We start from the raw sequence: 22,934 nt of genomic DNA, 5'->3' as shown, positions 1-22,934 counted from the left end.
CCTGTACGTAAACCCATCAGGGGCTCATGGGCATACTGTGTTGTTGGTGTTTTTAAGTGATTTCCTTACCAGGGTCAAAACTCATTGAAAGCTAATACAGTTCCCTGCTCACCTCTGTACGCCTAGCACAGGGTAGGCACAAAATAAATGTCTGGATCCAATATGCAAATGATAGATGTGAAAAAGAATTCAGAAAGAGAATCAACCAGACTGTGTGGAATTGTGGCATACAGCTGTTTTGTAGCCTTCCCTCAGAGAAAAAATTAAGAGTTAATAGGTTGTGCAATCAATAACAGTACAGATACTGAATCATTTGATGGTAACAAATGTCATAATTACATGGCAGCTTAGGATAATGGCACTTATTACATGAGCAAATTCAGACAACACACTTAACCTCCTGTGTCTGTTTTCCCCTCTGTTAAATAAAAAGAAGGGAGGGTGGACGAGAGGCGAGTGTATCTATTCTATCTAGCCACAAAACCGTAGTGAAGCTCAAATGACATGCTATATAAAATGCATTATCAGACAGACAACTAATTCTCATCATTTGCGCTCCTTTATGTGCGTACACTTGACTAAAACAAATCAATAAACTTCAGACAAAAGAGCCTATTGTCAAACATACAATAAATGCAATAATATATGTAGATCATGAAAATTTTTCAGCCATAAAAATTCTCTGTAGAAACCTCCTACCCTATTCAATGTATCTGTTAGAAAAGCTCATGGTGACGTGTAAGCTCAATTTTAGATGATCCTCCGGAGAGTTTCAGGCTATTCTTTTTGGTGCAGAAGCAGGCGGCTTCACCACCAAGTTCACGCTGACCTGCTGCAAGCACCAGCCTCAGCACCGGGCTCTGCGGCAAACAGCCCGGGAGGCACAGCTGCACTCAGCACAGCCTGGCGGGTCCCCGGCCGAGGCCTCCACGGAACACACAGGCCAACACAGAGGCGGCTCCGAGCAGCACACAGCTCAGACCAGCCCTAGAATCAGGTCCAGGATGGCCTGGGCCTACAAAGAAGCAATAATAAAATCAAGGAATGAGTGCACCGAGGCCAGCAACACATGAACAGCACATAAGCGCCTTCTCTTTTTAGAAGAAACGTGTACTTTTGCCAGAGCAGGAACTGTAGAGAAATGTAAAACAAGCACGGTCCCAAATATGCGACAGACATCACAAAACACCATGTTATAGATGAGGGGGCTGCTGGGTTGTTTCCACTTCGCTTGAATTCCTAAAAATATCCCCCTACTTCTCCAGCAACCGTGCTCTGTACTTTTAAGCAAGAGCGAAACAGATGGCCAAGATGCTGACACTGCAGGCCCAAGGTTTTTCAACTGTGCTTTCCCAGTTAGCCATCGCTAAGAGTGATGAAATACAGGATAATGTACCATGAATCTCTAAGAGACCCACTGAAACTGCATTGGAAAAGCCAAACAATCCTGCAATGGAAAAGCCAAACCAGGTTTATGTCCCTAAAAATGCCTAAGCCTTGGAATTCAGTCCGCAGGAGTCTCGCACCTCTCTGGAGGGAGAGGTGAGCTCATCACTGTGAGTCCTAGAAACCGGTCCTCAGAATCCTCTGGGAAACGCCGGGGGAGTCAACAAGAATCAGACGCAAGCAGAAATACCGAGAACGAGGAGCTTCCAGGATTTCCCTCTACGTGTAAAAGCAATCAACTCCTATTTTTAATCTTGCTCTGATGCAAACATCCAGCCAACCCTCTCTCTCTTTCTGGCTAACCAAAGATAGCTGATTTGTTACTGTACAGTAACTGTTTCAAAAGTCAGAACTGAATGGCGGTCGTCACAGGTCTAAAGACAATGCTCCGTTTGAGGAGGAGAAGAACGCTGAGGGGCAGAACGGATGGCAATGCCCTGGACACAGAAACAAACTCCGGTCTTTGGAGGTCGTCCTGTTCGTCCCTCATCACCGATTTTGGGGACTGGCCGGAGAATCACTCACTTACCAGCCGGTTCACTGAAGATGATGTTGGTCATTAAGTGCAAATGAAAACAGCACCTCCCTATACACTGGGAAAACCCTAGCAGGGTTATTAGTAATAATAATTTCCTCCCGTGTCAAACTGGATGTAGAACACTCAAATCCACTTCTGGTTTTTCACCGAGAAAGGATGCAGGACGCAAAGGGGGCAGCGGTGGAGGAGATAACGTCTCCATTAAGTAAACAAAGTCCAAACTCTCCTGGAGAACTTCCCTCACATTCTTCTTTCCCAATCCAGTGCTTAACCCCACTCGAGCGGCGCTGGAGGAGAGGGCCGCTGGCAAGGGACTCGGTTAAGCACAGGCAACCCTGGGGACACACCGCCGCGTTCCTGACATCCAGCTGGACAAAATGCTGCTTTTGTCTGGGAGGCAGCCTGCGACAGAAACAGGAACTTTACTGAGGACGGATCACATGCCCACGACCCAGCAACGCTGCTTTCTCTCATTGTTGTCCAAGGGACGCGTCTCCTCACAGCAGCGGCTGGGTCTGTCCCCTTCTTTTAACATTTTCCACACACACCCGGCTCTCCCGGTACCATCCATTGTCAAAAGCAAGAGGGTGCCAGCCGGCCGGGAGATCTGCCTGCGAACCTCGCCCTCCTCCGCCTTCAAAAGACCCCAAAAGGTGCCGGGAGGGACCCGGTGACAAAGGTGCGGTGGCAGCAGCACCGCGTCCGTCCATCTGTCCGTCCGTCCGTCTGTGGGTGGGAGCCGCTGCCTCTCACCTCCCGGGCCTCTCCGCGGCCCCCCTGCCTCTCCCTCTCCTGTCACCGGGGAGGCACCCCGCATTGTTAGAGGAGGAAGGAGCGGGCTGCGGATTCCCCATGTGTCTTTTTTTAATTTGATTTCATTTTTTGAAGAGGGACTGCCCCCGGCGTGGGGCCTCTCCTCGAGGCGGGTCGGGGGCCGGAGAAAGCTGTCAGCCGCCCCCACGCGCCCACCGCCGGGCCGGGCGGGGGGGCAGCTTTGTCTCGGGGTTGGGGCGGGGGAGCAGGAGGGACCTCTTCCCTGGAGCCCCCGCCGGACCCCGACGCGGACGGAGCACACAATGAGCGGCGCGGCCAGCCCGCCTCAGCGGGTCGGGGAGAAGGGAAGCCGACCGCCCGACCCTTCGCAGCCCGGCCAGGTTTCCGGCATCCTCCTCCTCCTCCCGGCTCGCCCGCGCGGCCAGCAGGGCGCGCGCCGGGGACCGGGCTCCCGCTCCCCGCGGCGCCGCGCCGCGCCCCGCCCGGCTCACCCTCCGAGAGCTCCAGCTCCAGCTCCGCCAGCTGCGCCCGCACTTCGGGGGGCAGAGCCGCCAGCGCGGCCGGCGCGGGCTCCGCGCCTCGCTCCGCCATCCCGGCTCCGCCAGCCGCACTCCGGAAGACGCGCGAGGGGGCTGAGGGAGGGACGGACTGACGCGGGCCCACACCCCGGCTACAGGATCCGGCTCCGGCCGCCGCGCGCTGCCAGCTCCGCCGCCGCCGCCGCCGCCATGAGCGAGGGTCACGTGCGCGCGCCGGCCCCGCCTCCCGGCGGAGGACGCCCCGCCCCCGCGGCCAAGTCCAGCTCGGGGCCCGCGGGTTTACTGCGCCCCCTGCTGGGGAACGCCTGAAAAGACGAGCCCCAGCTCGCTACCCCAAGTTCTCCAGCACGAAATGGGCTTTAAGGTGTTGATGGCTTGAGAACTCACATGCAAGGAGGCTTTAGGGGCTCCTGGCCATACTTCTCCAGCTCCCTTCACTAGGTAATGTACGCCTTTGTCTTGTCCCTTCCTCTATTTTTACCTTGATTGGAACTTACCCATTTGTAGGGATCTGAACACAAGCCACTACTTTTTTAAAATATATATTATATATATTATTGATTTTTTACAGAGAGGGAGAGGGATAGAGTTAGAAACATCGATGAGAGAGAAACATTGATCAGCTGCCTCCTGCACACCCACTACTGGGGATGTGCCACAACCAAGGTACATGCCCTTGACCGGAATCAAACTGGGACCTTTCTGTCCGTAGGCCGATGTTCTATCCACCGGTAGAGCCAAACCGGTTTCAGCACAAGCCACTACTTTTATTGGGGTTTGCCAGGCCCATTTGCTAGGAGCTCTTTTGATTCTGTTTCATTTCTGGCATTTATCACAATGGACAATCCAGTTACACTTCTGCCTAAATTTCTAAGTACATGAAAGAGGGGAACTTAGTCTTTTTTTTTTTATCCTTCTAAGTGTATAGCTTAATAGGTTTTTCCCACAATTAATATTTTAACTCAATATAAGGAAGATCCAAAACATTTATGGGCTTTTACCAGGAATTACTGGGGAAATACTTAAAATGTCTTTTATATTCTTTCTTTAGTAGTATTAACTTTTTTTTATTATTACTGCCAAAGCTCTCCTTCACAATTTGGGAGATTCTAGTGTTTTCACTTCCCTTCTATGCTAATCCAAAAGTTATTTAAAAGAACAGGCCCCAACATTTGCCTACTATGAGTTTCTAGTCAGGATACCGTTCGTAGGCTGGAAGAAAATTTAAGTTGAGAAAAGAATTTCAGCCTGGTTGGTGTGACTCAATGGTTAAGTGTCAACCTATGAAGTCATGTTTTTCTGGTATGGGTTGCAGGCTCTATTCCCAGTAGGGGGCGTGCAGGAGGCAATTGATCAATGATTCTCATCAGATATTTCTTCCTTCCTCTCTGAAATCAATATATATACATGTGTATATAAATGTATATTTTAAATATATTTTATTGATTTTTTGTTTTAGAGAGGGAGAGGGATAGAAAGTTAGAAACATCGATGAGAGAAGCATGGATCAGCTGCCTCCTGCACAACCCCTACTGAGGATGTGCCTGCCCTTGACCAGAAATGAAACTGGGACCCTTCAGTTCACAGGCTGACACTCTATCCAGGGAGCCAAACAGCGGCTGGTGAGCCACATGCGACTCTTTGGCCCTTGAGTGTGGCTCTTCCACAAAATACCACGGCCTGGGGAGGTCTATTTTGAAGTGCTATTAGAAGTTTAAGTTTTAAAAAATTGGCTCTCAAAAGAAATTTCAATCATTGTACTGTTGATATTTGGCTCTGTTGACTGAGTTTGCCGACCACTCGGCTAGGACAATAAAAAAAAATATTTTTTAAAAATAAAAAAAGTGAGGTCCATGCTCCTTCCGCAGAATTTGAATGGGCTTGTATTTTGATCAATAGAACATGAGTGATGTATTGACTTCTGAGGTTGTCTGGAAGTCCATGCAGCTTCCCCGGGTCCTCTGAAATGCCCCCCTCCCGAGAACCCTCTCGGGACCCTCCTCCCCGAACACTGAGAACCTAGCCACCGTCCGTGCAGGGGAGCTGCCACGCCGTGGCGCTGGCTCAGCCCTGCCTTTGAGCCATCGTAGCCTGGGGTGAAGAGGCCACTAGGCGATGCCAGCTGCTGGCCCTTTCAGTCTTCCTGCGCCGAGGTCCAAAACGGTGTGGAACTAAGACAACCTATGCCTGTTGTGCTGTGTAGAAGCCTGTGAATGTGAAATGGTCATCTTTTTATGCCACATTTGAGGTGCTTGTTACACAGAAACAGATTACCGCAAGGGCCTTGGCAGGTGTTCTTGTTTATTCTAACGGCCCTTCACCCTTTTCCTTGTCAATACACACCAACCCTGACTGAAGGTGCACCTGCCAACTGCTTGCTTTCCTACCCTCTTTGGCAGGCGTGTGATCACTAAAGGAATAGGAAAGGGGAGCGTTCGGGAGGATTTTCCTCCCTAGTGAGACAGTTAAGGCTACCAATTTGGTTATTAGTCCATTAAAAATACTGTCCCTAACATGATAAAGAAATTGTTATTCATAGCCCTCTCTTGGCCAAATACATTTACCAACACACCGACATAAGGCTCTAAAGCTGTACATAATCCTGTAGACCTGTTATTAATGGGACCACTTTGCCCACTGATATTAACTATCCCCATTAAGATAAACTGTTCATTAGTAAATTAAAGGTTTAGCTATCTAAGGTGGCAATGCTGAGCTAATTATTAAAGTGAATGTTCACATTAAATCTGTTACCTCAGACTCACATCACATAACTTGTAGATAGTAAAAATCTTATTGCACTGTACTCACCATTTCACTTATAGGAAGCACTTTATGGCTTGTCTTTGGCATACCCAAATTGCCAGCATGGCTACTTTTGTCCTGTGGGGCCATTATTAACTAAAATAGGGATTACTTGCTAAAAAAAATAAATAAAGCACTGAATTAGTCTGGTAACCATGAGCAATGGCTGTACGGTGTAGTCTGGATATGCTGGACAAAAGGATGATCCACATTCCAGACGCACTACTCAGAATGGCATGCAATTAAAAATTATGATTTATGGAATTTGACATTTAATATTTTGACTGTGACTGCCTCAGATAACTAAACCATGGAAACCCATGGACTGATGTACTATATTCAATAAAAGTTGAGTGGTCACATTAATTTACAGATATGTGTTAAAAAGCTATTCACTCAGCTTTTCCAGTTTTCACATTTTCATATATTGAAGTAGTATGGAAAAACTTAAAAGACCTATTTAAATTTCCCAGTAAAACTTCCCTTTAAAAATCTACCAAAACTTTAGCTTTTAGAAAAAAACAAAACACTTTAGCTTTAGGATTTGTTATAATCAAAACAAAGATATGGTTGAAAAGATAACCTAATGGTTTTCTCTTATAAGTTCTGAAAGCCCAGAATTTATATACTCAAGTCAGACCATACTATCAGCCCAATGAAAGCATATCCTTAAACTGCACACTGCCCTGTAATTTTCCCTTCAGTAACTGTTTCTCACACAAAAATAACTTAAACCCCCAGAATCATAAAGATGAAGCTTACAGCTCTCTGCCCTCACTTTGCAGATGCAGTATCGCATATCTTGCCTCTGCCCCTTCCCAAAACAAATCAAAACCTGCTGAGACCAGGAGAGTGATGGAACTAGAGAATGGGCAACATATAAAATTATTGAAAAGTAAATACAAGTAGTCATTAGACATCAACCACCTGGAGAAAAGAAAACCAGTCTTGCTTTTAAACAATTTTATTTGTTCTAATTTTTGTTACTTTAATTTCCCATAGCACCTTGGCAATGTTGAAAACAAAAATACAAATATAGGATGTACTCATTTTAACATAATAAGCATGAGCATGTGTCACATCATTTTTTTAGGGGGTGGGAGGGACAGTTTTGACAACAGGAACAAACTTAAGCAATGGACAAAACAGAAAGCAGATAACTGGTTCTGACCCACAAGCCAAACCGAACATTAGGAGATACCACTCAAGGGACACCTGAATCAGAAGAAAAAAAGGTAATGTGGATGTTTCTTTATACTATTTGCTGATCAGTGTTTTGTGCTATAAAACTGAAAGTGAAACCATTTTCTTCTGTTGGTATCTGAGTTGTAGTTTTAAGAACCATCTACTCAGCAACTTTTAGGAAGTTCTCAACAAAAAACAAACAAACAAACAAAAAAACCCACACAACTTTATTTAATAATCAGGTGAATTTTGAAAGAGAATTTACTCTCAACCTGAAATTAAATTTTCTTTCAACTTCTTAAAATATCTTCATTCAGCTAATGAAAACTGAAATATCTATGTAACTTCCTGAAAGCTCAGACAAGCTTAAATTAGCATATACCAAAAAAGCCTAAAGTTAAAATTTTATAGCCACCAAATTGTAAGGAAATATATAAAATTAGGAGGGAAAAACCACCATCACATGATTATGAATTTTTAAAAAAATCCTTCAAAAGGAATATACTGTCCTCTCTTATATTTTATCTTTTCTATAAAATACAAAATGGATTCTTTTAAAATATGGTTAACATATATGCCCAACACAAATATCAGAGCCTTAATCCTGGTGTTTTCAACTGGATCAAAGTAAAAACAGTGGACATTTACGCCAGTATTAAGGCCATAACTAAGAAAACTAGAGAATTATTAACTTTTAAATACTATTTTCTGTTCAAGAGATGCTAATACTTCATCACTAAGCCTTTTTGCAAAACAAATATTTAAAAAGAGGAATGTGAAACAATATCCAAGCTACCTTAATTTTAGGAACCAAAAATAAATTTAAAATCTGCATGTCAGTTGATCAACATGCAAATTGAGCACATATGATGACAATAAAGGATAACAACTGATTTATCTTCTTCCAAAATCCAGTTGAAAAAAATGTAGACAGATAACTCTTGAATTGCAATGTCTATACTTGCAAAAATGAAGTTACTCAGATTAGAGACAGGCCCTGGATATCACGAAAACCTTCATCAGGATAGAAAATGGAGATAGGTTTTTGCAATATCTCTATATACCCTCTCAATGAAGTGCAAGGTGGTGACTCTTGCTCTCTTCATGCAGTAAGAACTATGACAGATGATCACTGTACCATACACGCAATATCATTTGTATCTACTTTTAGTTTCCAACAGCCAAGCAAGTGTTAAGCCGTAAGGATGAAGGAAGAAAAAAAAATCAACATTTAAACTCCTTTCTAAAAACCAAACAGCCCTGGCGCCAGTGTGGTTTTGTTGGCTGGAGCATCTTCCCATAAATTGGAAGGTGGCTGGTTCGATTCTGTCAGGACATATACAAGAGGCAACTGATTGATGTTCTACTCACATCAATGTTTCTCACTCTCTCTCCTCCCCCCAGCCCCTTCCTTCCTCTCTCTAAAATCAATGAAAAACATATCCTCGAGGATTACAACTAAAAAAAGAACCAAATAAATAGTTGAACTATAATGAATGCTCAACCCTCATCAGTTACAGAGTAATGCTGGGGGGGGGGGGGGGGGGGAGATATAAAGGGGGCCAAGTTTCACACAATTTATAGGCATCATTAGATACAAACCTTAAATCTGCTGTAATAAAATAAATGCTAAATACATATTGTGAATATATATATATATTATATACACAAACACACATTTATTCTTCCCTATACTTCCCATCAAAATGGGAATTATTAGTTGTAATGAGGCAAATTAAATTAAAACAATATATTTTACAAGAGAATTTAAAAGGTCATGTCTTTTAAATTAAATTTCTACTCTTAATAACATTTTGGGGAAAAGCAAGAACACACTTTCTTCAAAAAGAAGACACGTGTTTCAATTAAAATACTTAAGTTTTTAAAAATTGGGATAAGTCACACAAGTGTACAAATAATACAAGCCCACTTCTGTGACACACTGTAAAAAAAGTAATGTTTTGTTTCAAGTGCAACAATTAAGTTTATAACCCTCTCCAAGTGATTTTTATAAAATGTTTATTCTCCTAAATCCAATGCATTCATAGAGTGTTAACACTTTAAATGTTTATCATTTCTACCAACTGCAGCATTATCTAAGTAAACCAAAATAAGCACTTTATCATAGATATAGTTAATGATTATTAATCCTTGTTTAAAAAAGAACCTAAACTTCCCCCAAATTTCAGCACAGGTAGTTTAATTGTAGATTTCAGTTATAGATGATTTAAAAAAATAGTGTGTAGAAATGATTCTTCTTACTTAAATGTATTATATCATGTTATCAACTCACCAAATCAAAAGCAATTGCCAAGTTGAATAAGTTACAAAGAAATAATAATTCTGGCTTGTACAGAAATGTGCAGTGTTTTCAAAGCTCTGAACAGTTACCTACTAATACAAATCTCCACAGCTTAACTTAGAGTCGGAAGATGAGTTTTCACAGTAATGTAATTTTAACCTCCATTTACATTCATTTTAATATATTACTAAGATGTTGACTATGTCACAATGGTGCTTTCCAGTGTTCACAATTTACAGTTTCAATTTATACAAGTCATTCACTAACATAAGGGACAGTTATTACTGCTACAAACTATCCCTAAAAAAAAAACAAAAACCCCACCTTACACAGAACTCTGAAAATGGTATGACTTAAAACAGATTAATTCAACATGATTTTTAATATTTTAGCCATTTTCTAAACACCAGCATGTAAACTTGCCTATTTAATATGAGCTACAACTTGATTTACTGAGATATTATGTAATAATTTTCTTCAACTGTCTTTCTCACCCTAACTCAAAAATCTCCTGACTTGCTGGCTCTGCTTCAGTGAATTTCAAACTGTATTTTTTTATTTTATTTTAACTTTTTGGAGAAAGGGAAGAAAGGCAGGTTATGATAAATATACTGTAAACAGAAAAGGCTGCCCCCAAATTAAGCCTTTACAATTATTTTTACTTCTACTTAACACTTTAAGAGTCAATTACAATGTTTCATTTTTAACACTAGCACAAATAAATTACAGTCTGCTCTCCCATTCTGGGATCTAAATGTCTAAATACATGAACAGAAGAGTAAAATACTTCACTGTTCAATTCAGAAATTTAGAACAGTTATATGATTTGTCAAGATGGTTAAAAACATAGTTATGTAGGTGGTTAGTTAACTTGCTTCTGGGGGTTTTGGTAGTCAAAGAACAGAAAATAGCAAATGAAGTAACACAAAAAAGTTATTTCCTATTTTAGGGGGCGGGGAGAATCACAGGCCAGTCTAACCCTCTGGAAGCCTTTTGACCTACCCAACTTAGAACTAAGACAAATTTTTCAATTATCCAAACCCCCATTCTTTCCGTAGCAAAGTGATTGGTAGTCACATCTCCAAGTACAATCAAAAGCTTGTTGAATAAAATATTAGTAAAGTCAAAAGGAGACTACATATCAAACTGGAAAAATAATCTACTCAAGTACATATTACATTCAGTTTTCAAATCATTTACTAACATGAAAACAGATTTGGCTTCAGTCACTCGTGTACACACAACACACCCAAACAGGCACCCAGCCACTGATCTGCTTTGCAACACAAAGCCATAAAGGCAGAGATGGCATTCTCTAAGCCAAACTTTAAATAGATTAAAAAAAGTAATTTCTAATTTTACAGAAATGCTTCTTCAAAAAATATTTTCTCTCACTCCCTCATTTCCTATACTGAAGGATGTGTAATGTTTTTTCCCCAAGCTAAATCAGAACCCTCAAAATTGATTCCAGGCAGATCTTGCAAATTAAAATCAAAAACAAAAATAGAAAAATTATATTTTTATATATGTATACATATATATATATATATTTATACTGATTGGAATCCTCCAGCATTTTAAAATCACTTTAGAGATGAATTTTGGGATTCTACTGCTCACAACTCCAAAATCTGTAATGATTTAAGGATATACTTTCTCTTGTTTCCTTTCTGGTCACCCTCTCCCCTCCATAACAGTTCAATATAGCCACGGCTCAAGTTTAATGGGAAGAGAGAGAAGTTTTTGAATAGTTTTTGTTTGTTTGTTTGTTTTACTTTGGTGATCTGGGTGGCACATATTGCTCTTTGCCATTACGTCGAGTAACTCCCTGAGGTATGGCCCTGTGGCCAAACTGACGTCTCTGTTCCCTGATTTTTCCAGCTGCTCCCCTGGGGACGGTATTGCCTCGGAAGCCAGAATAATCCTTACTAGCCCTTGCTTCTGGCTTCTCATGTGGTTTCTCAATGGACTTCTCAGGAGCTCCATTCTCTTCATTTTTGGTGGGAGACGCTACATTGGAGCGAAGTTCTCGTAGTGGCTGCACAGGAACGGGAGATGGCTCTTTAGGGGGCTTCTGGCACACTTCAGCATAACTTAGCTTTCGGGGTTCCTTGGAAGGAAGAAAAACATTTTTTATGGTGTACATTCTCTTAAGTAATAAAGTACAAAAAGGATAGTATTAACCACAAGAAAATCAGTTATCTTCTAAGAAAGGGCAATAGGCACTCTAATATACAATGCTATTAACGTGTATCACTAGTCTTTTTTTAAAAAAATGTATTGATTGATTTTAGAAAGAGTGGGAGGGGGACAGAGAGACTTCACTTATTTATGCATTCACTGGTTGCTTCGTATATGTGCCCTGACCAGGGATTGAGCACACAACCTTGGCGTATAGGAAAGATGCTCTAACTAACTGAGCTACCCAGCCAGGGCCAGGACAATCTTTTTGAGAAAGTACTTTTGTGGCCCCGGCTGGATGGCACCGTTGTTGGGAGTGTTGTCCCCTACACCAAAAAGGTAACAGGTTCAATTCCCGGGTGGGAAACATACTTAGGTCACGGGTTCAATCCCCAGTCAGGGTGTGTATGGGAGGCCAACAATCCATGTTTCTCTCTCACATCAATGTCTCTCTCCTCTCTCCAACCCACAAATCAATAAACATATCCTAGAGTGAGGATAAAAAAAGAAAAAGTACATTTGTTGAAAATAATAAAAACTGCTGCAATTTATGTATGAAACAATAAATTCACTTGAGGAATTTATCTGTAGAGTTCTCATGTTAGTGTGTTTATAGTAATGGAAAAAAACTGGAAAGAACATAAATGTCTAACAAGGACAGATTAAATTAATAATAGTCCATCCATACGATGAAATAAAATGGTTTCATTCTCTTTTCCCTTGCTACAAAGAACCCTAAGTGGAATACTATAAGAATTTCTGCAGAGGAGTTGGAAACCAATCATATATTAATGAAAGACTAATTAAAAGTCTTAATTACTTTATCTGAAAAAGTAGGCCAACAGGGCTATTATGAAAACAGAATAGTAGGTATTCAATACTTGATAGCTGCTGTTCTATTATTACTATTATTATTTTAAATGGTTTTATTGACCTGAGAGAGAGGAAGGGAAAGGGATACAGAAACAATGACTGGCTGCCTTCTGTACATCCCCTACTAGGGATCGAGCCTGCAACGCCAGCATGTGCCCTGACCAGAAATCAAACCTACAACCTCCTGGGCATGGGCCGAACTCAACCACCTGAGCCATACAGGCTGGGCTTGTTATTACCGGCAGTCCTTGGGTTACGTTGACTGGACTTATGGACTCCACTTATTATACGTCCTTTCGTGGTTACATCACCGTCTCCCACTTATAGTATTAAAAAAAAAAAAAAGTTCTGTCATTTTGACGTATGTGCTTTATGTTTTTTATTGTTTACTGTATTTACCACCAGTAATGGTCAGGAATTATTATCTTTTAATTTTTTTTACTGTTTCACTTCATTACTGCTGTGTATGTGCTTCATGTGAGCGACGTAGGTGCTTGTGTAGGTGAGTTCCAACTTATGGCGAAAATCGCGTTATGTCACACCATAGGAGTGGATCTCCAACGTAACCCAAGGACCTACAGTATAATATTATTATTAAATCACAAGATAAAGTATTTTTTTTTAATTATTGAGATAAACAGAGACACACAGAGATACAAACTGACTTATTGTTCTACTTATTTATGCACTCACTGGTTGATTCATGTATATGCCCTGAATGGGGATTGAACCCACAACCTTGGCATTATCAGGACGATGCTCCAACCAACTAAGCTACCAGGCCAGGGATAAAATGTTCTTAAAAAAGAAAAATATACCAAAATACTACTAGCTATATCAATAAATAAAAGGCTATACCAAAATACTACTGGCTATATCAATAAATAAAGGCCTGATGGTGTGGCTCTGGTGGGTGAGCATCATCCCATGCACCGAGAGGCTGCAGATTCAGTTACTGATTAGAGCACATGTCTGGACTGGGATCTCAGTCCGCAGGGGGGCGTGCAGGAGGCAGCTAGTCCGTGTCTATCTCTATCCCTCTCCCTGCCTATGAAATGAAATGACGTGACATGAAATGACATGAAATCCAAAATGAAATGAAATGAAATGAAATAAAATACAAAATAAGATAAAATGAATAAAATAAAATAAAATAAAAATAAATAAAATAATTTTTAATACATACATATATAAAATGAAAGGATTTTATAGGTAAATTTTGTAGTGTCTCCCCTCCTCCTGCTTTTCTGTATTTCCCTAATTATAAAAATTATTCTGGAAATTAAATAAAAACGGGAGCATTCCCTCATGGTTTCCATGGACTTGTTTATTAAGGATTATGCATTCACACAAAAAATCCAAGAGTTGAAGCCTCTTTATACTAGTCCAAAAGGGATACATATAACATAGCATAGACAAGAAAGACATTTCAAAAAAGCAACCAAAAGAAATAGAATAGTAATTTCTTCACTCCCTCAACGTAACTAAAATTCCCCATTTCTTCAGAGTGCCTTTAAAGTCCTTTAGCTTTTTTTGGATGCAGGCAAGCCCAATTCGAACTATTTCCAAATGACTCTGCAACAGCAGGTGAGGGCAAGGGGGCATGCTCATTATTGAACCTATGATATTTTTCTTATATAAACTAAATTCATCAAGTTACCTGTAGGGCCACAGTTACAGCTGCATTTATGTTGTTATCACATGGTGAAGCAGTATTTGTCCCTGATGGCTTTGCAGGATTTGGGGAAGAAACTGATATAGTTGTTGGGTTGAGAACATCCTTCTGAACAGTGGAATCCTCCACTAGATCCTTTTCTATCAGAGTTGTGCTAAGAAAAAAAGAATTTTACATTAGATTTAGTATAGTACACAGAAACAGGTGAGCAAATGATCAGAAGAAAATTAATCTTAATGTGGAAGATTTTCTTCCCATATCAAAACCTGTACCTCAATGCAGGAGACTCAGCTGCACACAAAGGACCAGTACTTATATCGAGTTGCTGGGCAGCGGCGCAGTCGGTCTGTTCATCCTCTGCAGGCACTGGGCAACTATCCCCTTGTCTTAACTCTTCATTATCCTTAAAATGAAAACATATTTTCAAAACTACATTTATAATAAAATACAACAGGGGAATGTAGTCAACAGGAAATGTAGTCAATAATTATGTAATTGTCAGGTGGGTACTAGACTCATCAGGGGGAGCACTTAGCAAGTTATATAAATGTCTAACCACTGTTATACATCTGAAACTAATGTAATATTGAATGTCAATTATAATTAAACAATAAAAAAAATTTAATTTGACTTATAGAGGCATTTCTCCAAATAAGATATACAAATGGTCAACAAGTATATATGAGAAGATGTTCAACATCATTAGTCATTAGGGAAATGCAAATCAAAACCACAATTAGAAACTACTTCATACTCAGTAGAATAGCTATAATGATTAAGAGAGGTAATAACAAACATATTTAGTGATATGGAAATATTTGAACCCTCAAACATAGAAAGTGGCAATGTAAAATGATGCAGCCACTTGGGAAAATAGTGAAGCAGTTCCTCAAAAAGTTAGAGTTACCATAATTCACTCTTAGGTAGGTACCCAAGAGAAAGCATGTCTGCAAAAAACTTATGCAAAAAATGTTCATGCCGAAACCGGTTTGGCTCAGTGGACAATGAAAGGAATAAAAGGTACCCACACACACCACAACAATGGGTGAATCTTCAGGACATCATCCCAAGTAAAATAAGCCAGCCATAAAAAGACAAAATACTCTCCGATTCTATTTATATGAGGCAACTAAAATAGTTAAAGTCATAGAAACAAAGTAGAATGATGGTTGCCAGGGGCTGAGGGAAGGAGAATGGGATTTGTTGTTTACTGGTAGTATTTTACTGTAAGACTAAAAGAGTTCTGGAGATTGGTTGCACAACAACGTGAATGTATTGTATTTAGCACGCCTGAGCTGCACACATTTAACAATGGTTAAGATGATAAATTTATGTTTTGTGTATTTTTCCAGGATTAAACCAAGAAAAATAAGACAATTACAAAACTAAAAATTAGGAAAGCCAAAACAAGCAAACCAAAGTCCAATAGCAAATTAAGAGTTCCAAAAGAAGTGAAGGATTTATCAAAGAGAAGTTCATGAAATTTATCCCACATGGAAGGCCATGAGTTTACAGATTTAAAAAGCCCATCAAAGTATCCAGTACAATGACCAAAACAAAACTAAGAGTCGTAGCAAGATACATCATCATGAAATTTCAGAGAATACCGGGAATAAATAAAATACCTTAAAAGGCTCCAGTGTGAGTGGGTTAAGTGGACAGGTGGAAAGATGTAGATCATCAGAGAATGAGGGATCAAAACCATAGTTCTGGCTCGGTTGCAGTGAATCAGCGGTAGAGCACTGACCTATGAACCAGGACGTCACGGTTCGATTCCTGGTCAGAGGACATGTTTGGTTATTGGATCAATGAGGGGAGTGCAGGAGACAGCCAGTCAGTGATTATCTCTCATCATTGATGTATCTCTCTCTCCCTCCTCCTTCCTCTCTGAAATCAATAAAAATATATTTAAAAAACAAACAAACCACAGATTCTGAAATGAACCTCTAGAAGCAAAGATTATTTCCTAAGCCAAAAGAAAAAAAAGAAAACAAACAAGAACTACAAAGGAAATACTGCCAAATATAACCATATTAAAATTAAGAACCTGTTTTTTACCCACAAATATATAAGACTAAAAACAAACCATTAGTGATATACACACTGACAAAGAATTAGTATCCAGAATATTTTTTAAATTCCATGAATCTATAAGATATGAGATAAACCAATTTAATAATTATGTGCCAAATATTTGAAAAACTCTTTTAAAAGAGACTCAAATGGCCAAAAAACATAAAAATGATAATTTAGCTGTAGCCCTCATAGGGTGGTGCTGACAGGAAACCAAGTCTGTCTGCATCACCCTGAGACTCCGCCCCCATCCAAGCTGAGCGCAGAAGCCCTCCTAGCTGAGACACTGCTAATCCTCACAGCCAATTGGCGTGGAGATCAACTCTCCCCAGTGATACCAACAATAAGAAAGGCTTTACTACAACAAAACTGCACACACAGCCCACAAAGGGCTGCACCAAGAGTGTCCACCTCTGGTAACTGGGGATGCTGAGCTACTGAGCCCTGCTAGGACACCTAGCATGCAAAGCCACTCCATCAACTCAGGGAAGCAGCTAAAATGCAGAGACAAAGAGGCAGGCCACAAACAAAGGAAATGGAGGAAAGCAAAAGAATGGATATAGAGGTCAAAACCATAGTTATAAGGTTTTTCAAGAATTTCCTAGAAAAGGCTGATAAATTAAACAAGACCTTTAAAGATATATATAAAAAAAAAAAAGATCAACTAGAAATTAAGCATACACTGACTGAAATAAAAAATATTATACAGAGACCTAAAAACAGACTAGAAGATCGTGAGAATCAAGTCAAAGATTTGGAATACCAAGAAGCAAAAAGCACTCCACTGGAAAAGCAAAAAGCAAATAGAATACAAAAAGTTGAAAAAGTGTAAGAAGCCTCTGGGACAACTTCAAGTGTACCAACATCAGAATTATGGGGATTCCAGAAGAGAGTGCAAGATACTGAAAATCTATTTGAAGAAATGGTGACAGAAAACTTTCCCCACCTGGTGAAAGAAATAAGACTTACAAGTCCAGCAAGTACACAGAACCCCAAACAAAAGGAATCCAAAGAGGACCACACCAAGACACATCATAATTAAAATGCCAAGAGCAAAAGACAAAGAATATTAAAAGCAGCAAAAGAAAATCAGTTAGTTACCTATAAGGGAGCACCCATGCGACTGTCAGCTGATTTCTCAACAGAAACTATGCAGGCCAGATGGAAATGGCAAGAAATATTCCAAGTGATGAATAGCAAGAACCTACAACCAAGTTTACTCTACCCAGCAAAGCTATCATTCAGAATTGAAGGCCAAATAAAGAGCTTCACAAATAAATAAAAGCTAAAAGAGTTTATCATCGCCAAACCAAAATTATATGAAATGCTGAAAGGTATTCTTTAAGAAGAGGAAGAAGAAGATAAAGATAAAAATTATGAACAACAAATACGTAGCTATCAACAAGTGAATCTAAAAACCAAGGGAATAAAAAATCTGATAAACAATATTAACTGGTGAATATAATAGAATCAGAGGTATAAAAAGGGAGTAGACTGATGATTCTAGGGGAAAAAAGGAGTGGAGGGTGGGGGAAGAGATTGAACAAAAATCATACACTTACGGATTAGGACAGTGGGGGTTGGGGAAAGGGCAGAGGGTGGGGTAGGAACCTGGTGGAGGGGAGCTATAGAGGGAAAAAAGAGGAACAATTGTAATAATCTGCCCAATAAAGGTTTATTAAAATTTTTTTTTAAATCACCTGAAGGTATTTTTTTAAATTTGATTTTAGATAGAGAAGAACGAATAGAGAAACAGTGAAACACTGATAAGTTGCCTCCCACACAGAAACCTACAAGTGCCCTGAGGAGGAATTGAACTTGCAACCTTTTGATGTACTAGATGTAGGGGATGATGCTCCATCCAACTGAGCCAATCTTTTTATAATACTAAAAGTATACTGACAACCCCCTGAATTAAAACTATATTAGAAATACTTATTAAGAAAACCTAAATAACTTAAAACATAAGCTAATACTATAGTCCCATAAGCTAGAAGATGAGATGTTTCAGTGTTTACCTTTTCTTTGTAGACACCTTTAACAACATCAGACATCCTACTCTCCAAAACAAGTTCACCTGGTGTCCTTGATGAACTTCCAGGTAAAGGAGGAAAATTTGAAGCTAATAAGTCAAACTTTGGTGTTGGAGCCTTTGCTTCAGCTGTTGAAGGTTGGGGTCTCTAAAAGACAGAAATCATAAAACAGGTCATATAACTTTCTCATTCTCTAACCCTGTACCACAGAAGCTGAAATTTAAAAAAATAAAAATAAAAAAATAAAAAACAGACAAACAAACAAAAAAACCCACAAAACTTTAATGTACAGAATTATTTCCCTATAAATTTTTGGCTTCTCATCTCAATTGAGCTCAAATTAGTCTTTTTTGTTTTTTTTTAATATGGAATGCTTCACAAATTTGCAAGTCATCCTTCCACAGGGCTATGTAATTTTTCTCTATATTGTTCCAATTTTAGTATATATGCTGCTGAAGAGAACATAACCTCTCATTAATCCTTATCAGTACTTACCTTTAGGCAGTTCCCTCTCTTTATTTCTTTTGCAAACTTTGCCAAATTCCTAAGCCTTCTTATCAATCTCCACTATTCTTTGCTTTCTAAATTAGTTATTACCTCCTTTTCTAACAACAAAATCCCTACCTCACAAAAATTTGCCATCATCATTCACCTTCCATATGACCTATAGAGAGAGAACAATATTCTTCCTTGAAAATCTCATCTGTCCCTTTCTCTCTATACCCTCCGACAAACCTCTCTCTTGGTCTATTCCTCACCTCTGTACTGATCATACCACTGCTTTAACAAGTCACCAGTGCCTTCCACAATGCAAACCTGGAAGTCTTTTTTCCATGACCTCACTATAGCATCTGGCCTGGTAAACACTCTTTCCTTTGGGACCTCATTTCTCCCTTAGCTTGTGTGCTACGCCTTTCTATTGATTCACAGATCTGACAATCATGTGCTATTTTCTGCTTGCCTACTTCTTTTGATGGTTTTTGTTTCTATATAGTCATTATTTCTCACGTTTACAGAGAGGAAGGGAGAGGGATAGTTAGAAATATCGATGAGAGAGAAACAACAATCAGCTGCCTCCCACACACCACCCACTGGGGATGTACCCGCAATCAAGGTACATGCCCTTGACTGGAATCAAACTTGGGACCCCTCAGTCCGCAGGCCAATGCTCTATCCATTGAGCCAAACAGATTTTAGCCATATTTTTTAAATTTTTAAACCATGTGAAAATATTAGATACTCAAATAATTTTTAAGAAAGTGAGAAGCACAGGTCAAATTCCTAACTATATGAGTACCTTAAGGGTGGAGGGAGCATGATAATGGAGTATATTTCAGGGTCAAGCACAGGCTCTATTTACATTCACTGCATATATAATCAATCAAGTAGCCCTAACCAATTTGGCTTATAGCATGAAACCTCATTTTAGATCATCAAGTGGTTCAGAACACTCAACAGAGGGATCTGTGTCATTGGGGGATGGACCAGTAAACAGATCTGGTTCGAGGAACTTTCCAGCTGAACGGCATAACCCTGCAGTAACAGGGCATCAGGAGCAAAGCTACCTTCCCAAAGAGACTCCAACTTTGCAGATTGAACAGATAGACCATTAGCCTGCGAACTGAAGAGTCCCAGGTTTGATTCCGGTAAGGGCACATGCCCAGGTCACAGGCTCAAACCCCAGTGGGGGACGTGCAAGAGGCAGCCGATCAATGGTTCTCTTTCATCATCGTATTTTTCTCTTTCTCCTCTCTTCCTCTCTGAAATCAAAATATAAAAAAATATATATATATATATATATTTAAAAATCAATCAAGTAGAAACCTAAAAGCTAAGGTAGATCACAAGTCAATGCCATAGTAAATCACAAAAGAAAAAAAAAATTAACAGCAGTAATTAAAAGTAAAAAAACACTTACTGGGAATTTGTCATCTTCTCGTCGTCTTCGACCTCTGAAAAGAGTTCTCCTTTTAACAAAACAAAAAGGGGATGGGAGGGAGAACTTGTAAGTTTCTTCAAAGTTATATATTTCATCAAAAATGAGTGCATTTCAAATTTAAGTATCTATGCATCTAAATTTCATTATTAAAAGATAAATATGTATTCTTCTAAAGGGATCCTGAGCAAATCACCACCACCACCACCACGAAGTAAGCTGTGCACATTTGTATTAGAAGCACTCTCTCCACACCAGAAGCAGATTAGGGCTCAGCTCTGTTTTGTACAGGTAGGTTAAGTTATATAGAACCCTATTACCTTAGTTTAGAAGTTAAGAAATTAGCTCTGGCCAGGTAGCTAAGGTGGTTTTACAGCATTGCTCTGATATGCCAAGGTTGGGGGTTCAATCCCATGAGGGCACATATAAGCAGCAACCAATGAATGCATAAATAAGTAGATCAACAAATCTCTCTCTCTATTCCTCTAAAATCAATCAATCAATCAATCAATCAATCAGTTAGCTGTAGAAAATTAAAACTATAATGCAGATGGAATTTTATCTTCCTAAACCATTCTTTGAGAACTTCAGAATAACTTATAAATCCGACTTAAGTTACATTCTATCTAAACATTCTAAATTTCTTAATTTTTATAAAAAAACTATTATGTAAAAATGTATTTACTTAACAGCAGATTATAGTTTCCAAATACTCACATTATGATAAAAGGATTTTTCTCCCGTATTTATTACCATAGTCACTCACCTGCCCCTACCATAATCCCCATTCTGTTCAATCTGCAAAGCTGGAGTCTCTTTGGGAAGGTAGCTTTGCTCCTGATGCCCTGTTACTGCAGGGTTATGCCGTTCAGCTGGAAAGTTCCTCGAACCAGATCTGTTTACTGGTCCATCCCCCAATGACACAGATCCCTCTGTTGAGTGTTCTGAACCACTTGATGATCTAAAATGAGGTTTCACGCTATAAGAAATAATGATTACATATATGAATAAATCAAGACAGACAGAAAATCATTCTTAATTGTAGAAACTCTTAATAGACCAAGTTAAAAACTGCTTTTCTGCTATTTCCTGTTTTCCATTCGTTAAGTTAAACATAAAATTATTGTATAAAAATGTAAGTCCTTTTATGTCCCAGATATATATATTGTTCAAATATATTTCATTGATTTCCCACAGAGAGGAAGGGTGAGGGACAGAGGTTCAGAAAAATCAGAGAGAGAATCAAACCCGGGACCATTCAGTTTGAAGGCCTATGCTCCATCCACTGAGCCAAACTGGTTAGAGCCGATATATTTTTAAAAGGCAAAGAACTTTTACATTAAAAAGTTTAGCCCTAGCCAATTTGGCTCAGTGGATAGAGTGTCGGTCTGTGGACTGAAGGGTCCCAGGTTCCATTCTGGCCAAGGGCACATGCCTAGGTTTTGGGCTCAGTACCCAATGGGGGCAAGGGGTGGAGGATGGGGAGTGTGCAGGAGGCAACTGATCAGTGATTCTCTCTCATCATTGATGTTTCTATCTCTCTCTATCCCTCCTCCTTCCTCTCTAAAACCAATAAATATAATTTTAAAAAAGTTGCTGAAACCGGCTTAGCTCAATAGATAGAGTGTCAATCTGTGGACTTAAAAGTCCCAGGTTCCGGTCAAGGGCATGTACATTGGTTGGGGGCACATTCCCAGTAGGGGTGTGCAGGAGGCAGCTGATTGATGTTTCTCTCTAATCGATGTTTCTAGCTCTCTCCCCCTTCCTCTCTGTAAAAAATCAATAAAGTATTTTTTTTAAAAACAAAAAACAAAAAAACTTCATACATTAATTCCAACAGCATTTCCAGCTATCCTACTTTACTCTTTAAAGAACATAAAAAATTAGGTTACTTAAAGATAAAACTCAAGCTACAGAGTTGGGCTGAGTTTAATAGGAGATGATACTTTTCCAGATACTTCCTGTCACAAAATAGATTTTTAATCACAGTTAAAATAGTATGTCAACTAACACAAATTTCCAATATATTCATACTATCCATCATATCTGAAACTGACTGCATTAAGTAGCTAAGCTGTTACATTACCTGTTCACAACTTTCGCTTAAGTTTTCTCAATGCATTTCAATAGAACTAATGGACAAGTTAGGTTTAAACAGCCCTCAGATCTCATAATCTCACCCTTCACTGAGAGGGACTCACAATCTCAGTCTGGGCAAAAAAAAGAAATAAGCAATAAAAGATAGAGTATAGTGACAGAAAGATAAAGTATGAAAGGTAAAAAAAAATAAAAAAATAAAAAAATGCCCCGACTTCTGAAAGTTAGTCCTATTTTCTCTAAGTAGGTATAGTGATCATCACTGGGCTGTTATAAGGCTAATCCTAACCTATCCTATCTAATAAGAGTAATATGCAAATTGACCACCACTCCAACACACAAGATGGCCACCACAAGATGGCCTGCAGGGGAGGGCAGTTGTGGGCAATCAATCATGCCAGCAAGGGAAGGCAAAGGCAGTTGGGAAGGACCAGCCCTGAAGGAGAGAGCAGTTGGGAGGGACCAGGCCTGCAGGTG

At 39.7% G+C, this 22,934-nt stretch overlaps 2 protein-coding genes and 1 non-coding gene across 20 annotated transcripts in view; all 3 read right to left on the bottom strand.

Moving 5' to 3' along the window:
• DIP2B (disco interacting protein 2 homolog B) overlaps positions 1–3,508 on the bottom strand; it is a 226,795-nt gene extending 223,287 nt beyond the window's left edge. For 5 of the 10 annotated variants that reach the window (XR_004991052.2, XR_004991053.2, XM_036456024.2 and 2 more), the window contains exon 1: positions 3,250–3,507. Coding sequence is in view for 6 of the 10 variants with exons in the window: in XM_036456024.2 (XP_036311917.1) it covers positions 3,250–3,349 (100 nt within the window). In the remaining 4 variants the exon portion in view is untranslated. Of the gene's footprint in view, positions 1–3,249 lie in introns of all 10 variants that reach the window. The other 5 variants (XM_036456021.2, XM_036456022.2, XM_036456023.2 and 2 more) reach the window with 2 other exon arrangements.
• Positions 3,509–7,050: 3,542 nt separating this feature from the next.
• LARP4 (La ribonucleoprotein 4) overlaps positions 7,051–22,934 on the bottom strand; it is a 61,682-nt gene continuing 45,798 nt past the window's right edge. For 7 of the 9 annotated variants that reach the window (XM_036456028.2, XM_045587976.1, XM_036456029.2 and 4 more), the window contains 6 exons: positions 21,127–21,339; positions 20,343–20,391; positions 18,410–18,571; positions 14,591–14,721; positions 14,304–14,472; positions 7,051–11,699 (listed from right to left, as the gene is read on the bottom strand). In XM_036456028.2, the coding sequence (XP_036311921.1) occupies positions 11,361–11,699; positions 14,304–14,472; positions 14,591–14,721; positions 18,410–18,571; positions 20,343–20,391; positions 21,127–21,339 (1,063 nt within the window). In that variant the 3' untranslated portion in view covers positions 7,051–11,360. Of the gene's footprint in view, positions 11,700–14,303; positions 14,473–14,590; positions 14,722–18,409; positions 18,572–20,342; positions 20,392–21,122; positions 21,340–22,934 lie in introns of those variants that run through there. The other 2 variants (XM_045587977.1, XM_045587979.1) reach the window with 2 other exon arrangements.
• LOC118731000 lies at positions 18,784–18,889 on the bottom strand. The gene has a single exon (XR_004991714.1). It is a non-coding gene; the product is annotated as a U6 spliceosomal RNA (small nuclear RNA).

Source organism: Pipistrellus kuhlii, unplaced genomic scaffold, assembly GCF_014108245.1.
Source record: "Pipistrellus kuhlii isolate mPipKuh1 unplaced genomic scaffold, mPipKuh1.p scaffold_m20_p_3, whole genome shotgun sequence".
Lineage (NCBI taxonomy): Eukaryota > Metazoa > Chordata > Mammalia > Chiroptera > Vespertilionidae > Pipistrellus > Pipistrellus kuhlii.
Note: the sequence above shows the minus strand (reverse complement) of the source record. Positions and strands in the feature narration are given on the sequence as shown.